Here is a 27,837-nt window from a genome sequence, read left to right on the forward strand (position 1 = left end):
CACAGATGTGTAGTTTCCACTTTTCAAGTTGGCTGCGTTGTCTTAAAGGCCCAGGAGTTTTGTCGACAAATGAAATGATTTAATAATTTGGGATAGTGAGATTTGATTTTTACCAACAAGTGTTGGCAAGTGGCTCAAAGCTCATGTGTAATACATTTTGATGCCTTCTGCACAAGCTGAAATGAAATCAGGGTATTCCAGGAAGGGTTGAATAGACAGATTAAATCTGAGTTTTCAGTGGATGGATTGGATGGACAGCAAATGTTTAAAAAGTTTATTTAGTATGGGGTTTACACACTTCTACACTTTTTTCCTTTTCATCTTTTTTTTCAGAACAATGGCCAAAGATATTTATCCAAGCTCTGCATATTTTTTTTCCTCCACGTTTAAGATCTAGACTGCACTGCCCATGGCCTTTTATTTATTATTATTTTAATAAAAAATACACATTTCTAGAATCACACAATATTTTGGGACAATACTGGTTATTAAAAGCAATATTTGATTATTTTTAGTCAATATATTAAGCACAGAAATAAACAAGAAAAGAAATATAGAAGATTCAGAAGTAGTGCATAATGCTAATTATGGATTGTGGGAAAATGAAATAGGAAGCATTAGCAGATGGTTTGTTTTGATGCTTCTGTATGTTTGAACTTGTTTCTCAAGTCTGTTCAAGACCGAAAATTATCCATGGTGTCCACCTTGGAGAACATCTGCACATGTTTAAGAGTATTGCGTCATAGTTTTTTTTGTTTGTTTGGACGCAACATTAAGCACTATGTAGCATCCTAAAATAGATCTCAAGTTTTTTCAGTAAAGTTTATTTCCTGTCTTTCAACACAATTGCTAAAACGCGCAAGAAAGTGATAATATTTTTCTCTTGCATGATAAATCATTTATTGATGTGCTCCATGAACACACACACACACACACAAAGACAAAGAAGGACCTGCAAACCAAGCAAATCAAAATAAATAACAGTAATTGAACATATTCCAAACATATTATGACAGCATGGTTACTTTGTTGTTAGCTGTTCATTATTGTTAATGTACAGATCTGATAAGGACAGAAGACTGATTGCTTAAAGCCACTGAAGTAAAGTATAGTACATCACACACGTAAGTTAACATGATGGTAAGAGGTGGGGGGTGGGGTGATTTGTGGGAAATGTGGTCATAGGCTTTTACTGAGTTTGGATTATAGGAGTTGTTAAACTGGCTAAGCCATAGCTGCTACCTCACTCGTGGTTTTGGAGACCCTTGTCATGGTTCTGGAACTTCGAATTGGCAAACAGGTGGCCACATTTAACAACTCAGCTATTGGGAAAAAAATCTGTCTCTTCGTTCCAACAAAACCTTGGTTCCACTTCTTCAAAGGAACGCATAAACAAAATATTTGGCCACAATATTTTGGTCAGCTTGAGATGCTGGCTTGAAGAGTCTTGATGTTGAGGTTCATACTTTGCTTAAGGCCTTTTCTGTACATTCACTAACTCGCTCAATGTTTTAACATACTGATAATGCAAGAACAAAGACAAATTATGATTACTGAGGACATTTTCTGGGTTAATACATTGGTGCATTGTAACATAATCTTATGGGTATTGATCTTATTGGGTGCTTTTAGTACACACACACACACACACACACACACACACACACACACACATATATATGAAGAGTTTCAGTGCAGATAAAGATACTGAGTGAATGCTCTCCACACACAGCTAAATCCCAGCCTCAACCCATTCAGAAGTGCCAGCACTTACATAGAAGCCTATATTTTGTAGAAAGAAAGACATGGAATTTTAAGGAAAAAAATGTCAAACACTAGGCTTTTGCATCTGAACTCTTCATAGATAACATATAAACACACACATACGTTATCAGTGTACTTAGAGAGATCCTTGCATAACATTCTGTTTCCTAGTCTCCACAATTCAGGATTCTGCAAATGTTTGGCAAATTTAAAACGAGATAAAGAGAACAACATCTAATTTAGTGAATTAGCAAAAAACTATCAAACAAACAAAAAAAAAAGACATAAAATAAAACAAAATAAAAACCTAAAATATACAAATGTTTGTGTGTTGTATTATGATTATAACTTTGGTTATTAGCATTATTTATCAAAAATAAAGTATTTACAGTCATCTTGATTTATACAACAAACCCCCAACACAAAACACAAAAACACATTGTAATTTAAAATAGTGAGCATTTTTACAGTTGTTTTGGAAAAAACAAAAATATTTTAAATACAAAATTAGACTTGAATCTCTGCTTCATCCAAGATGTCTCTTGGCAGTGTTGCAATTTTTGTGTAGCATCCCAAACCTGTTTCTGAGACCACCGGAGAGGTACTAGGTGTCCTAACGGTAAGTACAGACAGAGAGGGGGAGAAACTAGGAGTCATTGCTGAATGGGTCAACTCGGTGTTTCTAGTGTGAGTGTTGTTGTATGTGGGCAATCTGACCAGTGGTGATCTTCTATAGGGCATTCTGGGAGGCACTGCACGTATTCCTGGCTGGGCAACTGCTGTGATGAGAGGAGGTGGGCGTAGAAGACTCTGAGACTCTGGTTCCACACCTTTGGCCCTCATTCCTTCATCTGGAAGCATCCCAATGTCTGTAAAAACAGAAGCCAAAGATTGGAAGCGTGGCTGCCAGTTGAGAAAGTAGTCCCAACTGTAGCTTCCATGTAGCTGTTCCTCAGATGAAATCAGATTGGTGAGTGAGCCCTCAACTGAACCTTGGTCATCAGACATAGACATACACCTTCTCATGACTTCCTCCACTTCCTTCATATTGACCACCTGAGGGAGCATTCCCTCGCCCCCTCCTTCATCCTTGAAATTATGGAGACTTTCAGAACTGGGCATGTCCACTATTTGGACTATACCTATATTACTACTGGAAGATGGGTCTTCATCTATTGAGTGAAAGGAGAGCTGGTCTGAGTCCCCAGGAATCCCTGAGTCTGAGACTCTTGATGCCTGTTGTGCTGTGACAGAGCTGAGCTGTTTAAAACATGCAAACTTGTTGATCATTTTAATCTCTTGATCTTCAGTAGTCTCTTCCTCTGTAGATCCTCTTCCACTCGAGGTTTTGGAGTTTGAGTTTCTTGAAGGGTTTGGGATATCCATTCTTTGCCACATGTCCAATGGTTCTTGTAAATCCTGGAGGTTAATACCGCTGATACTGCAGTGAAGGTTCTTACCTGTTGTTCCTAAAGAGTCAGACTCATGGTTGAGGTTAGCAGATAAGGATGTTGCTTTCTTTACAGATTTCTCTTTGAACCTGTACCTTAGAACAATGTAAATAAAGCTTATTAAAAGTAGGAGGAACACTATCAATGACACTGTGAGACTGGCAGCGTGGACACTGAGATCAACACTTGTCAGAGCCTTTGCTGAACTGGATATGTTCACAACTACATGGCAGATTGATGTCTTGGAGTCTAGTTTGGGGCTGCTTGCTAGAACAATCAAGTCCTCGGTCGTCTCATTTGAGATGGGGTTTCTTTTCTGATACACGGAGTTTGAGATATATAGGTAGCCAGTTGTTTTGTTGACACTGAAAAAAGGGGATGGGCTGACTAAAGAGTACTCCACCAAGCCATCCAGACCACCGTCATGATCCATAGCCATCAGCTGGCCAATACTTTGGCCAACCTTTACATTGTTTGGCAAAGAGAAATGATACACATTCTGTGTGAATATGGGGCTGAACTCATCAATGCCTTCAATTTCGATTCGCACTCGCAAAGTTGCCACTTGATCTCCTTTGTCACGTGCCTCTACCACAAAGCAGAATTCACTCTCTCCTTCATAGTCAAAAGTCTGTTTTGTATGGATGTCTCCAGTAAGAGGATCAATACCAAAGGCTTCTTTCTTCTCTGGGTTGCTACTGTCATAATCTACGAAACAGGGGGCTAAAATGGAATAAGTAAGAAGTCCGAAGGTTCCTGCATCTTCATCAATAGCATGTACCGTGCACACATGGGTAAAAGCTGGCAAGTTTTCAGGCACAGAGCAGTTGTGGGTGGGAAACATGAAGAATGGGGAATGGTCATTCTCATCCAGTACCAATATGTGAACAATGGCAAAAGATATCTTGTTGTCTATTGGGTTACCATCTGATGCTTGAACTGTTAGGGTAAATTTGCTATCCTCTTCATAGTCCAGTGTACTATTAACTTCAAGAATGCCTGTTGCAGAGTCCACTCTGATCAGACCCCTGCTGTTGCCTGAGATGATGTTGTACGTTACGGTTCCATTTTCTCCTAGATCAGGATCATAGGCAAAAACATAGATAAGGGCTGTACCTAAGGGGCTGTTCTCAGTGACCTGTGCATGGTATTCTTGGCTACTAAAAACAGGTGCATTGTCATTAATATCAAGGACTTTGACTGATACTACAGTTGAGCTGTTCAGAGGAGGGGTTCCCCTGTCTGTTACAGTCACAGTTAACGAGTAAGTATCTGTGGATTCGCGGTTCAGAGTATCACAGAGCACTAACTGGCCAACAGTTTGGCTTTGGGCTTCACCTTGAACGCTAACAACTTCAAGACAGAACCTCCTCTCATCATTTCCACCTACGATTGCATACTCCAAATGGGTGTTTTTATTTGAGTAATCCTTGTCTTCTGCAAAGAGAGTGAGGAGAGTGCTTCCAATAGATGCATCCTCAGGAACACTCACCTCGTATGAGTTCTGAGTAAAGAACGGGGCATTATCATTAAAGTCCACCACCTCTATGTCCACAGAAGTGACACTAAATAGGTTTGGGTCACCACTGTCACGTGCTTCCACCAGTAACCGTAACATGTTTCCATTTGAAACATAGTTCAGAGGCTTGTTGGTAAACACTGAACCTGTAGGCGGTATAAAATTCACATTAATTCTTATTTTATACAAATAACTGTTTTATTTTTACATCAAGACATACTAAATACTACTATTTATACTATTTCTGTTATCTAGTGAGTTAAAATGCCTTGTACCACTGTATTTTGTGAGCAAATAATTTTTGTAGAAAATTACCATTTTCAGGATCAATGTAGAACCCTCTTGCAGGGGAGGAAAGAAGCCTATAAGAAATTCTTCCATTTTGGCCAGAATCTTTATCAGTTGCTGATACAGATACAACATACGAATCTGCTAATGTCCGCTCTGGCAATGCAACCTGGATGTGTGTAGCAAAATATGGTCAATGCTATAAAAAGAGCATGATAGTATCTAACAATACTAATATGCATAATTATATAATGCAAAACCAGTTGGTCATTATTGCAAGATAAACATACACAAAGTAATCAATGCCCCTTACAATAGTTTAATATAATAAATATTAACCTGGTATGACTCCTGAGAGAAGACTGGAGGGTTATCATTGACATCCAAAACCTTGACTGAGATTTCAGCCTCAGTTTGATGAACAGAGTCTGATGCTTCCACTCTCAATATATAGACAGCTTGATCTTCATAGTCAAGGCTTTTAGTTGTGGTAATTACTCCTGAGTACTGGTCAATTGCAAAACATCTGCTGGTCTGATTCTTCTCTATGAATCTATATGTTGCAGAAGGGCTAAGGTCTACATCATTTGCAGTCACTTTGGTGACGATGTAGCCAACAGGAAGATCTGTGCAGATGAAAAGGAACAACACATTTAATGTTGTTCTTCAACATTTTGAAACTTAATCAATTAAATAAGAAAAGTGTCACAATGCTGGCATTGTAGCAGAACAAAATGGTGGGCGTACTTACTTTCTGCAATGGTCACTGGTTCCATGGATGGAATCGTAGGGCTATTGTCATTCACATCCACAACCTGGACACGGACAGTGCAGGTGCCTGTAAGGGGAGGACTTCCCATGTCCTCTGCCTTAAGAATTAACCTGTATTAATATGAAATAAAAATAGAAATTGCTAGGCTGTTGAGCAACCAGAAAATGGAATGATGATGCCTAAAGTGCATCCATGATTGATTAATCAATTTCCAATAGACCATTTCCATATAAAATCAAGCGAAGAAGAAGCCAAGAAGTGTGCCATACTTGTAGGATGAGACAATTTCTCTGTCCAAGACAGCATTGGTGGCAAGAATCCCACGAACAGAATCGATCACAAATGCATTATTGTGGTTCCCATCCACAATGATGTAGCTGATCTGCCCATTCACACCACTGTCAGAATCAGTTGCTAACACCTAAAAAATTAAAGTTAATTTGAAACTAGTATGCAAGATGAAAATCATTTTGGTTTAACTAATGATCAAACAAACCTTTATTCAACTTTATTCACAGTAACCACTTATATGATTCTGAAGTTATATAAAGTGTAAGCCAGTTTTATATAAAAAGTAATTCCATAAAAAGTAATTACCATAACAATCATGGCATTTTGAAACAAAAGCGCAAGATTATTACCTGCATGACATAGGTGTTATGAATTTGTCCCTCCCATACAGCTGTTTTATAGTAGCTTTGCTTGAACACTGGTGCATTGTCATTGACGTCCTGTAGAGTGATGGCCACCCTCGCGTAGGCTGTTTGGAGTCTGTTTTCAGCCAGAACCACTAGGTGAATTTTATGCTGTACCTCAAAGTCCACCAGTCTCTGCTCCCTAACTGTGATATCACCTGTCAAAGAGAATATTTAGAAAATAAAAGGCTTGACAATGCCCTTCCTACTACAAAGCAGTACGATACTGTTGATTCTTCTACAAACAACTGTTACATTTCCTTTTTTCAATACTAAATGCCTAAAAAAATAAAGGATGCCTGATTTTTTATTCTATTGTCAACAAAATGGCTAAAATAAGATATATTCAATTATTTGTTAAATGGCAATTGTTATTCGTATTTCTCTTATTATTCATAAAAGTATATATAATGTATTGCTATATCATCATACCACCAACGCTAATAATAATAATATGAATAATAATAATAAATACAATCACTAAAAGGATTACTAATATGTTACATTATTAATAATCATTTTTGTTGACAGGGGCATATCTGGGCATATTATATGCAAAATTATGGTGATAAAATAGGAATTTTTTTTAAATAACACTTTTTTGTGCTCACCTGTAATTTGGTCAATAGTGAAGGCATCATTTTCATTACCACTGAAAATACTGTACTTGATTGTTCCTTCATCTGCTGTCTGGTCATGAGCAACAATATTTGCCACCCAAGAACCTTATAAATAAGAAGTGGCATACACATACACAGTCAGTCTAGCATCCACAAATACCGACCTTCTCAGAAATACAAGGCTTTAATTTGACAACTAAGCAAATCAATTGTAAAATGTCAAGAGAAACCTCTCAAAGGTGAAAAATATCTCAAATCTGAGAGCTACAATTTACCTGTCTTGCTGTTCTCTGGTATGAAGACTTCATAGAGGTCTTCAGTAAATTTTAACCGTGGCTCTTCATCATTAAGCTGAATGACTACAAGGCAGCTAGAGGTGAGGGAAGGTCTACCTAGATCCATGGCCTGTATACGGAGCAGCTTTGTCCCAAACACCTCATTACTCAGGGGGGCTTTCAAGCTCACAGCTCCATACTTATTAACCTGAAACATCTCATCTTCTTCTGTTAAGCTAAAAACTACTGTTCCGTTGTCTCCCTGATCCGGATCCTGGGCTGTAGCCGTAATGATGGGTCGACCGAGACGTGTGGTCATGGAAGACACTGACACCCGCATGGTCTTGTTAATACATGCGGGTGGATTGTCGTTAATATCTTCCACTTGTATTGTAACAGTAGCGACTGAGCTGCGCGGACCCTGGCTGCAGCCGTCAGTAGCTACAGCACGGAAAACATGCTGGGAACGAGTTTCACGATCCAGCGGCTTTGTGAGCCTTATCACGCCAGTAGAGCCATCAACATAAAAGTTTCCAGAATTTTCCTCCTCCAAGGAGAAGGTCACTACACCATTGGGCCCCTCGTCGGGATCCCATGCTATCAGATGCAGGATCTCTGAACCTGCAGGGAGCCCCTCGCTAATGCTGGAACGATAGCTTTTCCGAGTGAACGAGGGGCTGTTATCATTTTCATCTGAGAGGGTGACGTGCAGCAGCGCAGTGGAGCTCAGCGGTGGATGGCCACGGTCAGATGCAGTGATGACGAGCGAGTAGTTGGATCTCTCCTCTCTGTCCAGGATTCTCGTGGTGCTGATTGCTCCAGTATCAGCGTCAATGCTGAAACACTCTTCATCTTCTAACAGTAGATGGAAAAAGAGATATAAAACATCACCTTAGGAAAGTGTAGATTTTTGTATAGTCACTACTTTTCAACAGTTTGGGTCAGAGAGATTTTTTTTTTATCATTACAAATGATTTAGCATTACAAATTTTATTTTCAATTTTAATAATATTTTACAATATACTGCTTTTCCTGTAGCCTTGATACGTAAGTAAATTATTATAAAACCATTAAAAAACGTATCAACCTTTTTACCAACAGTATAAATGTTGTTTGCACTTTATGTTGCTAATACTGATTTGGACACTAAAATTCAAATATTTCAAGCAGGCATTAGAAGTGGTTCAACAAACCATTATAGTGACATAATTAATAATTATTTTTAAACCCAAATGCATACATGTTTTAAATTAGAGGCCAAATGAAATAGCTTGCCTTCTATGGAGTATTGAATAGTCCCATTCAATCCATTATCAATGTCTGAGGCCTGGAAGATATGAATGACTCCTGGTGACAAGTTCTCTGGAATTACTATGTTCAAGGCAGGCTGAGAAAATTCTGGAGTGTTATCGTTATCATCCAGGACCGAGCACAGGACCGTGGCAGTGCTGGACAGAGACGGAGTGCCACTGTCCTCTGCCTGAACTGTAAAGCAGCCAAAAACACACGAGGAGGTGACAGTGTTATGTTAAGATTTTGGAATGAGCATGCAATTACAGCAATTTCGAAAAAACCCCAAAAACAAATTGGCTCAACAGGTTTATCAAAGTGAACTGAAACTAAACATGTCCCCATTCATTCATTTACCATGCATATAGCTTTCTGCCAACCAATTCTATTTCTACAAACAATATTAATACAGCATATAATGCACTGGTTAAACAGGAAAACAAATAATGAACAGATAAAAAAAACTGGCATTCAAAACATGGAAGTAAATAGTAGTCTGTATGATTTTGGTACTTGTTTTCTGGAGAGATGCGTGAGCTGAGTAAGTAGATAAAGGTATAAGAGTGTGGGAGGATGTAAGATCTCACCTCTGAGAGTAAAACTAGACTGGATCTCTCTGTCTAGCCGAGTAGAGGTTCTGATCTCACCGGTGTGGGAGTTTATTGTAAAGAGCTCATATCCGGGACCAGGTAACAAACTGTAGCTAACAGCAGAATTCGGCCCTGTGGGAAATATATAGATTCACAGGTCATCAGATCTGATTGTTTTTTTGTCTAAAAGAAGTTTATGATTATGAGTGCATGACATCACGGTCTTAGTATTGTATCATATCAGTACCAGTTTACTAGTAATATTTTTTTATGTGATTTCCTTCACTTCTGTGTTTAGGGTGCCAACAAATGATGAGTGTTTGACAGCTGAATGAGGTCTGTTTACCATCTTGTCTGGCAAAGTGCTTTTTCTTATCTGATCTCTTAATTGAAAACAGAACGAAAAAAAAATCCTATTACTATTAACAGCAGCGCCAAGAAAACACAAAGGAAAAGTAGGGGGGAAATGGGATAAAAGAGCTGGTCCGGCGTAAAACCAACACATTGGTGGAGGTTTTGGATTTGAGGAAATTATAGAGCAGAAGTGTAAAAACAAACACACACACACACACTTAAACAAGCACACTGTCAGACAAAAACACAGATTTATAATCAGACACACACAGTCTGCTTCCACACGACACTCATTCAGACATTCAGGTTTCATATTGTTTTCAAAAACCTTTCTTGGCAACACTTTTTGGAGACATTCCACCTACTTAACTTTGATTCTATTGACTATCATGCTTTTAAAATGCATTTCAAGACAGATTACAAAATCCATGCTTTTTTCTAACATTTGATTAGATTTCAAAAGTTTTTGTTTAACTTAAACTAAATAGTATTTATATGTCTTTAGTATTAGCTGCTAAAGGACAGTGCTAAACGAAAAGACAAAATAAGAAAAATATACCCCTTATCCTGTTCAAAAGTTTGCAGTTGTGTCCCTTAATTGTTCTTTAATATCATACAGTCATTACTGGAAAGGCTTCAAATATGCAGAAGATACTGGGAAACCAAAGATTTTTCTGAAGAACAGTAGGTAGTTTAACTTTTTAACAAACAAGGGCTTCACAAACAACTTATTTAATTGTTTTTAATGAGGCAATTTGAATAAATTCAGTAATTGTCTTGTGGATTATATGTAAATATTTGTTAAGTGAAATAGCTTACTGACGGCAGTACTAAATAAATATAACATTCAATTTTTATGATCCTTGCTTTCAGCTAAAGTTACACGCATTTTGCATATTCTGCAAGGGCTATGAAACTTACGAGGATGCTTTTGCAGAGTGTCAAACAATTATGAATTGCTGTTTACATTAATTGCCTGTTATACAGCTACATGAAAGAAACATGTCTCTCTAATATATAATTATGTTTCCCTTTTTCATTAAATATGTCATTGTTTTAATGAGACTTTTTTTTTCTTATGATATCAGTTACACCCATTTTTTTGTGCTGGCAAACAATATTGACGTTTTAAATAAAAAAAAAATGCTGAGTGTATTGCGTTTGTAATGTATTTTTAATTAAATGAATAAATAGGGCAAAAATGAGTGTCAGGTCCCTGATCCGCATGATGGCACACACAAAGTCAAATGGAAACTTATGTCCAGCGGCCACAAACGTCATATATCAACCTAATGAGTATACTAAAATCAAACTGCATTAATGCAACAGCAAGAGACAGTCGAATCAATTACTAACAATATCAATCTTCATCTGATGAACATTTGGCACAGCGGTTTCATGGGGTTTTGTGAGGTTTAACGTAATGGAAGATAAAATCAAAGAAAAACCATAGACCACACTCCTGAAAGGAGTGAATTCTGGGAGAAAAAATAACCGGCCTTTATTAGCACAGATGGCTTGAGTTAGTGAATCATCACACACAATTTCAAATATCCTGCAGGAGGCCTGACTGCTGTTCTAGAATAACGTCAGAAAGCAGAGACAGGCAGACACTGATATTGGGGCTGAGGTATTTTAAAAGGGCCTGGTAGATTTGTGAATATTTGGACTAGGTACAAGACGCACAGAATAACACACGACGTGCGAAAAAGAACATAAAGTGCCGTTGATTTATGTTAGCAATCAAGTTTGTCGAAACAATTCAGGTGAATGTACGTTTTTAACAGCAGGCTGCTAACTAAATAAATGTTAAGTCTGATGACCAAGGCCATCTGGACTTCCAGACTGAAACCCTGATGGACAAATGAAAGAAACTACCTTACGTTAGTCATGTTGAAGTGTTGTGCACACTCGAAGCTACATGGAGACCTGCTTCTGTTACAGAAAGTTGTAACACGAAATAATAAATGACTGTTTTATCAGAGTAAAAAAACTATAGATCAGTACTATTCAAATCAAACTTTACAAACTGTGTATACTCACATTCATAAAAGTGGTTATTTCAAAAGCTAAACGCTGAATAAAAAAACAATAAGGCAAAGGAGAGGCAGGCTATGTGAACACACAGTTTAGTCAAAAAAGAAATGAAGATTTATTCAATATTTAAAAATATACATATTTTTTTTTACTTTTAAAAAACTTTTGAGACAGCATGATGAATATTTTGGACATGATGCAAATACTATGATAATGATAAGTAACCTAATAGAAAAAAGCGTGAAGGAAGCTGAAAGCTTTGTATGGTGTTGTGTCTGCTTATGGCAGCAGCAGATGAAAGCTGAGTATCCATACTGCCATCTTGTGGTGGTTTTTGCAACAGTTTGAATATCAAATGGTGTTTCATTGGCTATTTATTTATGTGCTTCACTATTGTAAAGGTCTCATGGTCTTACCTGAATCCAGGTCAGCTGCAGTGACCGTGACAACGATCTCTCCGGGTTCTCTGTTCTCCATGACGGTGGTGTTGTAAATGTGCTGCTGGATCACAGGAGGATTATCATTGACATCCAAAATCTTCACTGTGAGTGTCTGAGTGGTGGACAAAGAGGGGACGCCGCTGTCTCTGGCCTGGATAGTGAGGATATGGACATTCTGGGATTCATAATCCAGGGAAGAATTCAGGTACAGATGACCTGCAAGATAGAGAGAGATATTATCTATCTATCCATCCAACTATCTAAGATAGATATATATATATATATATATATATATATATATATATATATATATATATATATATATATATATATATATCCACGTTTGTCATGTTTTTCCAGAGACAAATAGGGTGTCATTTTACTATTTTCTGTGTATGTGCAACATTGGTTATGTCAGACATAGTAAATAAACCATGTAAGATTTCTGAAACTTTTCTGAAACTGTTGACTTTACCTATTTTATCCTCGACCTACATTAATTTATATGACTAAACCTATCCCATAATAAATCACTTACCTGTGCTTTCCATGTGAAAGTAGCCCTTCTCATTGCCTGAAATTACACTGTAAATGACATGCCCGTTACTCCCTTCGTCTTCATCTTTGGCCATCACATGATGAACCAGAAGTCCCACCTCTGTGTCCTCTGGGACACAAGCATTTTCAGTGGAGATAAATACAGGACTATTGTCATTGATATCCACCAGAATCAGCTGAGCTATGACCGATGCGTGTTTCCTGTCAGTAGGATCCTCTGCCATGTCACTGACAGTGACTCTGAACACAATGTTCTTGGTTTGCTCACGGTCCAACTGTCCATTTGTTTTGACAACTCCAGTGTGAGGGTCGATGCGTAAAGGCAGTCCCTCTACGTCAGGGTTGGGGTCATAGGTCAAAGAATAATAAAGCTCACTGTTACGCAGACTTCCATCACCATCATGCGCATTAAACACATAGACTGCTGTTCCATTGGTAACATCCTCATAAACACCAAACACAACCAAGTTGTCATTACCAGGGAACCAGGGGGTGTGGTCATTGACATCAACTACACTGATCGCCACAAATGCAGTGACATTATATGTGGGAGGGGCTTCTGCTCGTACAACCAGGAAGTAGCGCTGTGTGACTTCGTAGTCCAGATGTTGTGCCACATAAAGCTCGCCACTAGAGCTTTTGATGCCAAACTGCAAACTACCATCACCCTCGACAACAGAATATCGTAACTGCCTATCTGGTGCATTAGAAATCCAAAGTGATCCAATGACAGTTCCCAGTTTTACATCTTCCCGCACAGCGAAGTATCTGAGGCTCCGAAAATCCTTTGAGATTCCAATTTGTTGGTCTAAGGCATAAACCTGGAATAAAAAAAAAAAATACATTTGTTTAATTATTCTTAAAATATTTATGGCAAGACTTAGTCTAAAGGTGTTTTTTCATGCACTGCTCATTATTTGGACTAATAAACACTACATCTGTAGATATCAATTAAAATATATATAATTAATTATAATTAACAATATACATTTAATTAGCACCTACGTACACCAAACGTCCCAGTTCAGTGCATATCTTTTTTCTGAAGATTATTGCTCATGTATTATTTTCCCTGACACCTTATTCCTGAAATCCTTATAACTCTATTTGTCCATTTACCCTCTATTTATCCTTTTAAATAATGCAAATTACCACATGTTTAGCATCTGAGTCCTTAGTCATCTTCAAGAAACAGCTAAATCACATCTATTCCATCTTTATTTGACCCTCTAACTCTAGCACTCTCTAACTCTCGACTCTCCAACACTAGCTTTCTCTATTCTTTTGTAATTCTATCTACTTGTTTTCTTTTTCTTATATGCATGAGTATATATATATATATATTCTAAAAAACAGCTAAACAGCCTTCTTTTTAAAATATTTTATAATACTGAGGTGTATTTTATTATACTGAGTTTAAAACGGGCTGAGAAGACACCGGCAGAATGAGCATCTCATCCATGTTGGATTTTGTTTTGTTTCTCATTTACGAATCTGTTCACTCCTATGCCGAAACAAGAGGCTTGTTATTGATCTGATTTTGAAAACCTGAATCTGACAAAACCTTGCTGCCATTTATTTTAAGTTCTCATTGAAATGACTGGATTTCACACACACACACACACAATTTCACACATAAATGATAAATATGGCTGATACAAACATAACAACAGTTGTTTTATGCCAGTACCAGCTCCACTAACCTGTATGTGAACAACTGCGGTCTCCTCCAGAGGAAAAAGACCACTGTCTGTGGCAACAACTCTCAGGGTGTAGCGCTTCTGTGGGTTTGAGGAGAACAGTGATGTCACCCTGACATCACCATTACGGTTATCAATACTAAAGTGGCCCAGCTGGTTATCTAAAAATATAAAGAAACATTAGACATCTCATACTAAATCACAACATTTTTCCCTCCAACAGGGGGATATAAACACAAATGACCCATGAATTAAAAATAAATTGTCCTTTCCCCATCAGTTTACCTTTCATTGTGAACATGACAGTTCCATTCTCTCCAGCATCCAGGTCTTTAGCAAACATAGTGATTACAACAGAATTCACGGGAATGCCTGCCCACACCTACACAAACATTTAGCAAATTATATATGCATTCTGTAGATGATGTTATCCCAAGTAATTGTTTTTTGTGTGATTTTTTTATTGGCGTTATTCCAGTCATCAGTGATTTTAGAAATCACTAAAATATGCTGAAATATCAAGCAATTTATCAATTTGCAATGTTAAGAAAAGTCGTTAAACTAATTTTGTTGAATATAAATTTCCCAAGAATTTATTCAAAATCACTTTAGATGCATTTTATGCATGTTTGCTGAAGAAAAGCACTGATTTCTTAAAAAACTTATTTGACTTTTTAACATGTAAGTATACCTTAGAATATAAATACATTGTATTTTCAGAATTACAGAAAAACATCGCTGCTCAATGTACATGAACTGTATAATTAACATGTTCATTTATTTAGATTAAATATACAATTTAGTGTTGTTTGTGTATTCTAGAAAAAGTAATATTATGACCTGTACGTTTAGCTCTTTAGCGGCAGGAAGGTGTGTGAACTGTGGGGGGTTATCGTTGACGTCTGTGACAGTGATGTGAACTGAAGTGGTGGTGTTTAGACGTGGTCGACCCTGATCTGTGACCATCACCCTCAAAACATGCTGTGCCTGCTCCTCACGATCCAAAGCCACCAGGTTTATGATCTCTCCTACAGCCACAGAAAGGGAAAGAAGACGTAGACCTGTTACAGGATTTATTAATTTTCAGAAATAATTGCAAATTGCATAATGTAAAAAAAAACAAAAAAAGATTTTCAGCCTTGACTCAATTTTTGATAAGATTTTTAATGGATTATTAATGGATTATTATTCCTTTTTGACACAGCAGTGTATGAAACATAATTCTGACCTGTTCTGGGGTTGATGCTAAAGTACTTTCCCTCAGACAGCAGGATGTAGGACAATGCTCCATTGTTACGTGAATCTCTGTCTGTAGCTTTTACTGTTCCAATCATCCCATGAGGAGACGGTCCCTCCTGCAAACTGAAGAAGTACACATCTCTACTGAACACAGGTGCATTGTCATTCTCATCCTGAACCGTGACAACCACCGTTGCTGTGGCCTCTGTTTTGCCATTTTGTGCCTTTGCACACACACTAAATCTGTACACGGGTTCAGTTTCGTAGTCAAGACTCTGAGATACAAACATCCATCCGGTCTCTGGGTGGATTCTGAATGGTGGGAATCCAGAGAGGGCTTTAAGAGAGTAAGCAATGACAGGGGGCGCTTCGCCAGGGGTGCCTCCATGCTGGGATGTAGTTCCATGAGCACGTATCTGAATCATTCTAGTGTCTCTTGGAGCGCTTTCTCCAATTTCCACTTGATAAACCAAAGTTTCAAAGGCTAGTGTGTCTTCCACAGAGCCTAAGGAATCCATCTCTATCACAAGACGTAACGTAGAGCTCAGTGAAGGATGACCCTCATCCTCCGCTATGACGTTGAGCTCGTACCTCCGGCTGGAAACCCCTGAGAGGTCGGCGTTCAGCATGAGAGTCCCAAAATGTGGGTGAATGGAAAACAAGTGGCTCTCGGGATGGAACATATAGTGAATTTTGCCATTAAGCCCGCTGTCAGCGTCGTGGGCATGTGCAATGTAAATTGGCGTACCCGGAGGGGTGTTATGGGATATGGTGATGTGTTCTGAGGTCTTCTGGAACTCAGGAAAGTTGTCGTTGACATCTGTGATGGAGATATTGACCTGAGCACTGCTGTAGATAGGAAGGGTTCCCGTGTGGAACTGTATGTTCAGAATGACATAAGAGAGAGACTCGTGGTCCAGGGGCTGGTCAGTGGAGATGATGCCCGACTGGGAACCAATTGAGAAAAGCCTCTGAGGGTCACCTGAGGATATCATGTATGAGACTAGCTCCACAGAATCTAAAATCACAAGGGAAAAAAACAGCAAAATATCATTAATAGGACATGAATAAATAAGATATGCAGAGAAAATTGTATTTATTTTTTTTAATAAAACAAAATTTAATATGTTTTATAATTAAACACTATTTAAGTCTTACTACTGCAATATTTTCCATTTTAGTCAATGTGTTGCTTGGCATTAACGATTTTTGAAATTTACTTGGTATTTCCTGATTGAAACTTCATGTAAAACCTACAGAATTTTGGTCCTACTTCATTTTATGGTGCATTTAAGTTAGGTATCAGGTAAGATTAGGGACGTAGAATATGGTCATGTAGAATAAATGATTTATAAGTACTAATAAACAGCCAACATGTTAATAATAGGAATGCTAATATGCAACTATAGTTATTAGTAAAATTTTGTCCCTAAACTAAAGTGTTTTTGTATGTGTACTTTTACTTTTAAAGGTATAGTTTACCGAAAAATTAAATTTATGCCATTCATTTCTCATTTTGTCCCAAATCTGTATTCTTTTATTTTTCCATGCAACACAAAAACGAAAATAAATAATTGTATTTTATAATTGAAGCTATTGCTTCACAGTTTTAATGTATTTTCAGCAGTTTAATTATATGAAATGATCTCACAGAGGAAATAGCTGAATGTTTTTTTTAATACATACCCTATTAACTGTTAACATAAATAAATGTCAGACAGACTATATGCTTTTAAATGCATAACTTAATGACATACTTACCCCTAACATAAGTATTAAAAGTGGTATTACCATTATCTTATTGTTTGACAGTTGAGGCTCTGAAACGGCTGGAGAAAATCAAAGCCCCCAGAGATTAAGGGACCTGCCCCCCTTTCCAACACAGAATTTCTGAACCTTCCTTCGACTCGAAGAGAGGGTTAATCAGCTAATCTAAACGTTAACCTTAACTGACTGTCTACTGTTGAAGTAGAACTCTAAAAACATTTGTGTGTGCACGTATCCATGAGCGTGAGCCCAAAACCAATATCACGCTTCATTTTATGATTCAAACCCACATATATTTACTCCAAACCCAAATTATAACCTAACAGTTACCAGTGTTTTATTAAAAGCATTTTATTAAATACCATTATACAATCTAAAATGACCTCGAACTAAGTAGAAGTGAATCGCTGAGTATGTTAAGAATGTGTGATTAACCCTAATACCTTAATGGGCATAAAATACTGTTCACTAAAAACAATTGATTGTAGACAAGGAGAAACAGACCGCAGCAAATCCCATTATCTATTTTAACAACCCTGCCAAATAGACTGATATTTAACCCTCTGATCAGCTCATCCCTGACCCACAAACTGGATTAGTCACTGGGATAACAATTACTGGAAATAGTAGGTACTAGTGGAAAAGCAGAATGTAAAAAAAGGTGGATGTATTTCGACACCTTGGACTGCAACTAATTTGGTGTCGCAATTTTATTTATTATTAAAACTGGATAAAATAACTAACATATTTTTATTAAATAATACATATATTTTTTAAATGATCTAATCCAATTTCGTAAACATTTTATGCCTATTATCTCTACAAAACTTAAACTTTAGATTGTTTTTGTTAACATTAATAAGTTAACATTAGCTAACAATGAACAAGATCTATATACAGCATATATGCAGTGATATCACACCATGTCTGTGGAAAATAGCCCCCAGTTTGTAAGACAAGAGGGTCTGGTTGCTTTCAGGGGCTGCTTGGTATCACTGAGCCTGCTGTGGCTAGTTCCTACTCATATCGGCCTAGAAAATCACAACTTTTCATTATCCACCGGTATTAGTACACCATAAAACTACAGAAGTAGTTATGTGGTGTACTAATGTGAATGGATGGGGTTCTGGTTCCTTGCCTCTGTCGCCTCTGGCTTGCTTCGTTGGGGACACTTAACTTCTAGTGATTATCGCCGAATTGATTACAGAGACCGTCTCTGCATTTAATAACAAATTGGTCACTCTCGTCATTATACATCCCTGTCATTGTATTCTTCTACTTTATACTGTACAGTGCTTTGATGCAACCTGTGTTGTTAAAAACGCTATATAAATAAAGATGATTAATTGATTGATTGATTGATTGATAGAAGAGTCAAGTTTTAAATAGGAAAAATATCAACATTCTTTGGTCGTTTTTGAACGTGAAGCTTCTGGTCTAATTGGATTCAATGACATACGTTAAGCTATGCTAAAAGTGCTATCGCCATATAAAAAGCTAACTGTGTTTGAAAGAAAAATCATCAAGGCATTTTAAATGTAAACAGTTGCCTCTGGTCAAAATACCAGTGTTTGTTTGCTACTGTTTTAGACTGTCTTCACTTGTGAAATGGTGCTGATCTGTATATATTTCGCTCCTGATTCAGAAGAGATGACTTTCCTCTGGAGAAAGTCATTTATGAATTAGAAGACTTGTATTTTAGCCAGAAGCAATAATATGAAGTCAGAATCATTTTTATGATGATTTGCTGTTTTTCACCTCACAAGACTGTAGCTGATGGACTGGAGTTGTGGATTAAGGTGATGTTTTAATCAGCTCTTACATAAACTACACCCGTACACAGTTTCACTCAGTCTAATCTCAGACAGGACAAAGTGTCAGCCACAACCTTTCTCAGAAAAAGCAAGGACAACTCACTGGCAGGCGTAACAGCTTGAACCAAACCAACAGAGGAGCCCACAGGTGCATCCTCAGAGATAGAAAAGGTGTAGTGGGCTTTTTGGAAGAGGGCAGGGGGCTGGTCACTCTGCAAGATGTTCACTGTGATGTTGGCAGGATAAAGAGCAGACGTGCCTCCTCCATCCTGAGCAGACACGGACAGCTTCACACTGCTGCTGCGCAGCTGGGAAAGTGAAGCGTTCAGGTAGAGAGAACCTGAGGAACACACACAAAACCTACATTAACATCACAAAGGGCACTTGTACAAGGTGTTATTTCCGTATAGTTGATCAATTAAAAAAGAATGTTTAAAGGGTAACTTCACCCCAAAATGAAAATTGTGTCATTAATCATTCCCACATCTTTCCAAAGCCATAAAAACTCCCTCTGAACACAATTTAAGATATTTTTGATGAAAACCGGGAGGCTTGTGACATTAGAATACTATCATTAGAATACTCATCTTCCAATCACTGGTTCAAACCTAACAATACTGAGCTACAAGAATAGTTTGTATGTAAAGAATATAAAAAAATAATAACTTTTCAGTGCCATAGCCGAGAGTATCCGGACTGGACGTAAAATGCATATGATCATCTGTGTCAGCCGCAACGTGAGGATACATTTTCTATATTTATGCGTTGGTTTTATGGTTTGAACACAAACAGCGCATTCTGTGTCATCCAAAATATTTTAAATTGTGCTCTGAAAGATGAACAAAGCTTTTATGGGCCATTAATCACAACATTTTCAGATTACAGACTGAAATTTAAGGGTACTGAAATTAATAATCTTGACACTATCTTGATTTAATGTGTAATAAAAACATATTCTTTAACTGCTAGATAACTTGGTAAGCACAAGACCATAATGTTTTGTTTTGTTTTGTTTTACTTAAAAAACTACTCTATCTTTTTTTAGTTCTTTTAAGAACAAACCTAAACACTAGTTAACAGGAGAAAACATCCCATCGCTGATGGTGACATGGTGTATATGTTTGTGGCTAGCTTTTGACAGATGGTGGGGGGCCTGCTAGATTCTGTCACCTTGATTTAACTTAAAATCCTTAGCATCTGTTGATTTAAAGCAGAAGTGGTAAACCATGTGTGCCCCCGCTGGTACACAGAAGAGTAATCACCTACATGCAAACAAAAGAGAGAATATGTGTGTTTTTCTTTGGTCGTTTGTTTTCAAATTTCCTAGCTCCTGCATGTTAATAAACAAGAAATAAAATAAAATTAGTCTCCTATATGTTTAGGGTAAGTAAGTGTCACACGTCTGATACCAAAACAGCATTATGGTAGTCCAGCAATTCAATTTAGAAAAAGAAATGAATACTCGGAGACAAGCAATATTAACTTCTCCAATGCACCCTAAAAGAGGCAATTTGAACAAGCTCTAAAAATGATCTGTGGGGTATTTTGAGCTAAAACTTCACATACACATTCTGGGGTCATCGGGTACTTATTTTACGTTTCTTGTAAAACGTGGCGTACTGGGTCCCCTTTAAGAAGTTACTATCTAAGAAGTACAAATCTGTTTACTTTTAAGATATATATTTTTTTTACTTTTCAAAGTGATTTACTTATAATTAAATACTAGGGATAAAGATGGAAAATGCGGCTAGAGCAACAAAAATGCAATGCCCATTCTGTAAGACCCCTAAGACAGAGCTGATCATCCTTGCGGTGACAAACAATGTGTAAGACACGTTCAAGAACTTGCAAATGCCTTGGCAGAAGAGTGGAGAAACATCTCTCAAATCTGCAGCAGTCCATGAGAAAAGATACACTGTAGGACTTAAAGCAGTCCCTTTGTTCAGGGGCTCATTATTCCTGTTTATCAAGTGCCTGTGAAACTTCAGTTTATGTCTCGGCTGTAAAACTTGTTATGTTAATACAAATATATAGAAAGAAATTTGTTTAGAAAACATTAAGAAATTTTCTGTAAATAAATGCAGTTAAATTGTATTTATAAAAAAGGGTCATTCCACCAAATAATGATTTCTGAAATCTAAGTTAAAAGGCTAGTAATGTGTGGTTTAAAAATTAATATAAACTTGTTTTGATTTCTTTGCATTATCTGAGGTCATATTTTGCACATGAATGCTCAAATGTTCACACACACACACACACACACACACACACACCTATAAATAGTAAAGCAAAAGAAACAGTGGGACAATTTTCTGAATTTTTTTCAGAGCAATATATATAGCAACGTCCTGAAGGACCGTCGTGGGAAAAAGGTAGTAGGTTCAGAGAAAAAGTCACATCAAAAATCTAAACCAATTATGCTAAGCAGGGATACTGGAGAAGTGACTGCATGTAGACCCCATAAGTTCTCTTTCCTACAATGTCCTCTGTCACAAGGGACACTGGGAAATTTGATTAATTGCAGTGAATTAGTTTCATCTTAATGAAATCTTATGTTTTACGCTTTATGTCTCAATGCAAAAGGAATATTTACTCTGGCTTTTGAGCAGTACTATACAGTGCTTGAGCATACAGTAGTATATGAAAGCAGAACAAGTGTGCTTATATATCTTTGCCACTTCTGCATTAAAGAGGGAAAAAGAGGGAGGGAGAGAGGGGGGGTATATATATGTAACAATTAACAGCAGAACAGTGATTGTAATGGGATTATGGAAAAATAAATCACAGCCCTCCAACTTCATTACAGAGTAATCTGATTACTGTAATGCGTCACACCAAACAACACAGCTCAGCAGGAGCTCTATGTGTGTGAACAGTAAAGGACACTGACAGTAACATACAAATCATTTTAATCATAACAGTTATCTGTATTTCCTAAACTGCTAATGCGATTTTAATATTTGACATCTTTATATAGCGTATTATCGACCATTACACAATATAAATTAGGGAAAAGTAAATAATCTTTATCTCTATGCCATTTTCAATGTGCTGTAAATTGAAAAGTATAGGCTTGCTCATAACATCATTGCATATTGGTCTTATATTTCAGATTAAAAATGAAACATTTTGCCAAAATTTTATGAGTCCACTCAGTCCACTGTATGTGGTATGCTTAGCAACAATTGGCACATTTTCTAATAACTGAGTACATCATATAAAGCACAGACATCCACTTCACACAGTCTGTACTCATGTTTAGTCAGGGTTTAGAAAGGTGCTGTGTAAATCCACAGGCCTCCTACTAAGATGTGACAAAAGCAATTACTGTATCTGTTACAGAAGACTCTCAGCCTGGCCGTCGAGAAAAGACATGTTGTCTAAACAAAATATAGCAGTTATCTATGGACTATAGCATCGCACACATCTGACTTGTTAAATTTTAGTTAGATCTTTCTATTTCATTGTAAATAAAAGATTCTCAGAAGTGAACGTTGTGTTCTGTAGAAACAGCTTTCAGTCCCAGCATGTTACCTGTTGACTGGTCCACAGTGAATAAAGACGCAGAATCTCCCGGAAGAAGCTCATAGGTGATTCTTCCATTGTTCCCAGAATCCCGGTCAGAAGCAAAGACGCCGAGTAGCTCAGTGCCAGGTTGGGCATGGATGCTCACACTCGTGACGTATTTCTCAGGGCTAAAAACAGGAGCGTTATCATTCACATCCTCCACATTGATGTGAACAAACGTCTGTGAACTGAGCCCATCCTGTTCAGGAAGAAAACATAATTACTAGCTTCTTTTTTCATTTAAAGTCAATTTGCCAGTATTAACAAAACTCACCCGATCCTCAGCTTTAACTGACAGGTCAAAGGTCACAAGGCCAGCTTCATGATCGATATCCTGAGACACGCAGATTTCCCCAGTAACAGAGTCGATGTGAAAGTAAGGGTGGTCATCCTTGCTGCTGAAGCCATCATAAAGAGAGTACTGCACTGATCCAAACTCAGCGTCATCAGCATCTGTGGCAGCGACCTGGACCAGATGGAAATGTATAAATAAAGTCAATCTTATCTATACCTGCAGCGGATACAATTTCCTTAGTCTCCAGTGCAAGAATTACTCATAATCCCATGCAATGTTGTGGTCATACCAATGTTTTTGGCGTTGTTTAACATCAATACTGTAATTATTCTTGCACAGTTTATACAAGAACTGCATCATTCTTCTAAAACTAGGAGCCTGTAATCAATCATTTGTGTATTAGGAGCATTAACATTTGGTAATTGTCTCACATTAACGTTTCCAGATTTACTCTTTTAGACCACTAAAACCTTTTGTGTGGAAAACAGACTTATGAGTTCTTTTTGAGTAATTTGCAGGCGATGAACAACACTATAAACACAATAGCCTTGTTTTCCTTATGACCCTAAGACAATTCACACGGCACCAACAGATGCAGACATACGGCAAACCTGTTTTCCATCGGATCAGTGCATTGGCGTCTGTTGCCATTGGTCAACGCTTGTCTTAGCTGATTGAACATGTTGCGTCTGCGTTTGTTGGATCTCGTAACCATCTTACATTTTGGTGAATCTCATTTGTACATGTTAAATGGGTATGCCCACTGACATTATAGAAATAGAATGTTTAAAATCAATCAAATTGATTTGCGTCGACTTGCTAAAATGTTTAGTAGTTGAGTTTAATGATTTCTGTTGGAAAAAAAGATATCTAAAATATTATAAAAATATCCTAAACTATATAAAAACTGTTAGATAAATCAGATTTCTTTTTGTGTTAAAAAGGGAATGGGTCTGAATTTCTTGTATTTTTAGAAAACACATTTCCATTAATCATTAAGCTTTGTGGTAATGTTTTTGCAATCTGACATTCTGAAATCAGACATTTCCTTTATCTGAGTATATACTGAGAGAACTTAATTAACAGCAAACCCAATACATGTCTTTTTTTTAAGTCTATGAATTCCAGTGGAAAATGTTGATTCGTTTTTCTAAATCAGATTTTCTGTAGCTGAGTCACTGGGATATGATTATGTGTTTTTTGGTATTGTTAAGCGGTGCATGTTAAGCGGCGGTACTTATTCTTATTACCACCTTTCATATCTTCAGCAGCACCATACGATCTAAGCCTTTCTGTCATAAAAAAAGATATCATACTAACATTTATGAGCCCAGTAGTGGGTGGAAGACTAGGACCTCTGTTCAAAGTCTAAAAGCAACTGTCTGAGATCATAAATTCCAGAAACACTCTTTGCACGCAGAGCTGATTGCGGCTACGATCAAGAGAGATATATAAAAATATATCCTCTGAAAAGATGGCAAGATTGTTCATGGTCGTGAAGTCATACAACAGATGGCACGGCACCCAGATCCCTCAACATCACAAAGTCAGTCTGGGATTATATGAAGAGACAGAAACAATTGAGGCTAAAGCCTAAATCCACTGAAGATCTCCTGCCGCCACCAAAACTTTATTAAAACGTGCACCTATAGTTGCACTGTTTGTAAAGCAAAAGGTGGGAACACCAAATACTGATCTGATTTAGCTAATACAGTTCATTGATACAACAATTACAATTATTTTATACCTTTATACCTAAGTAATATTACTATCATTTAAAATAACTTATTTTAAAAGTAATTTATTCCTGTGATGAGTTTTTGGCAGAAATTACGTCTAAAGGACACATGACTCTAATGACCTAATAAATGTATATATATAAAAAAAGCTTTTGCTACATTTGAATGACAATGACAATTAATATTAGGCAAAAGAAAAGGGGTTTAAAATGTGTTCATTTATTTATATGCGCTGTATACATTAAGTAATCATAAACAGCCAATATGCTAATATTAATATGCATGCTAATAAGCAACTAGGAAAAAATAAGCAACCATCTAAAGTGTTTCCAATACAATATTGAAACTGCCAATACAGATTGATTGGTCATGCCGAGCACACTTGTGCCAGGCGACGGTTTCACACACAAGGAGGCAAAGCAGTGAGCGGTGTGTTGTGGCTATTCTGCGACATAGCTGTCTTTGTCTCAACAAAAAGTCTTAGTACCGTCTCTGTTTTGAGAGTCAGTGAGTGTGTGTGTTGTTGTGATAGTAATTGAGTGTTTCTTCTGACCTTGTGATCACTACAATGATTTATTTGTCGTGCACAGGCTTTATCCACAATAGCTGCACAGCTAGTTAGTTAAAGCGCTTACCAAAAACAAAACCTGCCTCACACCTGTCTTGGCCGTGTTACAGTGATTTTTTATTTTTGCTTCTTTGTTCACTCGAAAATTAAATTCCTTTCATCATTTGCACTCTCTCAAGCCTTTCCAGTTTCAGTCTATATACTTCAGCATATCATGTTTTACTTGCAATTACTTTGCAATTAAATGTGAAATCTACTAGCAATTTCTGACTGAAAATTGTTTCTACACCAATTCATTTTTAGCTTACAATGCAAGTCAACATTGGTCAAAACGTCTTCTTTTTGTGTTTTTAGAAGAAAGCAAATCATGCAGGTTTGGTATAACATGAGGGCTTGTAAATGTAATACTTCTGACTAAGCCATGTTTCCCTAAAAGTCTAAAACATGCACGTATTTGACAAGAGTAACAGTGGCATATTATTTTCTATCAAATTCATGAAAAGGAGTGTAATAATATTTACCTGTAAAATGCATGTCCCAACAACCGTGTGCTCTTTGACGGTAACATTATAGAATTGTTGTTTGAATATAGGTTTATTGTCATTGACATCCACCACATGGATGGTCAAGGTGGCTGTAGAGGACAGAGACGGAGAGCCATCATCTGTAGCCACCACCAAGAACCTTAGCTCTGTCTCTCTCTCGTGGTCCAGGCCTGCAGCAGTAGTAATAAGACCTGATGCTGCATCTATTCTCAACAACATCTCCTGCTCTGGCTGCATAATAGAGTAGATGATTCCAGAATCTCCTCCAAGATCTCTGTCTGTGGCCTTGACCTGGAAAAGAGCTGTTCCCTCACGTACGTCCTCGGGAATGCTCTCCTTGTAGGTGTTTTGGTTAAAAACAGGTGGATTGTCATTCACATCTGTGACCCGAATCTGAAATGTTGTTTCGCTGCTCAGAGGAGGCGAACCGAAATCTCTGGCTGTCACAGTGAGTTCATACACGTCCTTCGCCTCTCGGTCCAGTGGGCCATCCACGCAGAGAGCATAAAGAAAATCATCAGTGGATTTGAGGGAGAACATCCCATCCCCACCTTGGAGGTGCACATCAATCTTCTTGACATCTCCTAAATCTGGATCTGAAACTGCAATTCTTGCAACATAGTCCCCCGGTCTCGCCCCCTCGGATACTTCAGGTGCTCCGGCCTCATTAAGAAAAAGGATGCTAATATTCGGGCGGTTGTCATTGACATCCAGGACTTTAATACTTACAAATGTGCTGGAGGATTCGGGCTGAACCCCGGCATCCCATGCTGTCACAACAAGCTCAAAAAATGACTGGTTTTCATAGTCCAAAGATTTATTGACGCTAATGATACCCGATGAACTATCAATGACGAAAAACTCGTTCGGGTCACTTCGACGGCGGTTAATTTTATAGGTGACCCAGCCATTGCTGCCGAGATCCGGGTCGGTCGCGAACACCTGGCAGACCGGTGTCATTAACGGGGTGTTTTCCCACACAACAGCGTGGTACTCTGTCTGATTGAACACAGGCTGGTTGTCATTTTCGTCAAGTACTGTGATATGCACTTGCAGCTCGCCTGTTTTGGGTGGTGAACCACCATCGAACGCCTCCACTGTGAAACTGTAGAAGCTTGTAATTTCTCTGTCTAATCTTGCTCGCAGAATAAGGTCAAAACTGAACATACCACTATTGCGGATCTCGACTTTAAAAAGATTCCTCACGTCTCCATCTGTGATCCTGTAGCCCTGGATGCCGTAATCACCCTCATCCTGGTCCCGTGCTCCTTCCAACTCAAAACAGGTTCCTGGAGGGCTCAGTTCAGACACATTCAAATGCACTGTTTTTACGGGGAACGCAGGGGAGTGATCATTCACATCCTTCACCTCGATGACTACTTTATTGACTTCTCCTGTTAAAGTGGCGGCCGCGAACTCGTACTTATTTGTGCGTTCCCGATCCAGGACCACGGCGGTGGAGATGATCCCGGTGTCTGCGTCGATCTCGAAGTCTCTGAACACATCCGAGTCTCTGCTCTCAGATATAAAGAATCCAGAACTTTGGCTTTTCGCCGGCAGTCCAGCTCTTATATCCCCGACTATAGTTTTCGCAGGTAAACCTTCCTCTATGGAGAGACTGAGATTGAACACCTGTGCGCAACCGTCCTCACGAAACAACGCAAATAAGAGGAATTGAAGTAAAGTCTGTGCGTAAATCTCCATGTTCATGTGAAAACATTAGTAGGCTAGACGTTTGTTGCATTCATTGCGAAAAGGAAACAAGTGCTCTGACTGAAGTTCACTCTCCAGAGCGCGTTTCTTCAGGGGCGAATGTTGCTCCTTGTCTTAACAGCTTTACAGCCATCGCCCCTCCGCTGTGTGTGTGTGTGTGTGTGTGTGTGTGTGTACAGCATCGCCTGCTGAGTGAGAGTTGAACGCGGCAAATGTCAGTATGAGCTGTGCACGAGC

The 27,837-nt window shown here is 38.0% G+C and overlaps 1 protein-coding gene across 1 annotated transcript; it reads right to left on the minus strand.

The window, feature by feature from the left end:
- Positions 1 to 428: 428 nt before the first annotated feature.
- Positions 429 to 27,779, minus strand: dchs2 (dachsous cadherin-related 2). The gene is made up of 20 exons (XM_043257370.1): positions 25,864 to 27,779; positions 23,015 to 23,206; positions 22,708 to 22,939; positions 19,277 to 19,513; positions 15,582 to 16,610; positions 15,194 to 15,381; positions 14,639 to 14,735; positions 14,357 to 14,514; positions 12,634 to 13,474; positions 12,072 to 12,311; positions 9,262 to 9,396; positions 8,660 to 8,869; positions 7,385 to 8,239; positions 7,101 to 7,214; positions 6,436 to 6,647; positions 6,064 to 6,215; positions 5,774 to 5,904; positions 5,362 to 5,648; positions 5,050 to 5,191; positions 429 to 4,880 (listed from the first exon to the last, which is right to left on the minus strand). Exons 1-20 carry the CDS (start codon positions 27,595 to 27,597, stop codon positions 2,272 to 2,274), a joined length of 9,795 nt encoding a protein of 3,264 aa, XP_043113305.1. The 5' UTR covers positions 27,598 to 27,779; the 3' UTR covers positions 429 to 2,271.
- Positions 27,780 to 27,837: the final 58 nt, after the last annotated feature.

The sequence above is a fragment of the Puntigrus tetrazona genome, chromosome 1, assembly GCF_018831695.1.
Source record: "Puntigrus tetrazona isolate hp1 chromosome 1, ASM1883169v1, whole genome shotgun sequence".
Classification (NCBI taxonomy): Eukaryota; Metazoa; Chordata; class Actinopteri; order Cypriniformes; family Cyprinidae; genus Puntigrus; species Puntigrus tetrazona.

Excerpts from the sequence above, each read along its gene's own strand:
- dchs2 (XM_043257370.1), bottom strand. The coding sequence starts at position 27,597 with ATGAACATGGAGATTTACGCACAGACTTTACTTCAATTCCTCTTATTT. Across the intron at positions 14,515-14,638 it reads TGTCATGTTCACAATGAAAG|ATAACCAGCTGGGCCACTTT; the intron begins GTAAACTGATGG and ends TTATATTTTTAG. Across the intron at positions 8,240-8,659 it reads TATTCAATACTCCATAGAAG|AAGATGAAGAGTGTTTCAGC; the intron begins GCAAGCTATTTC and ends ATCTACTGTTAG.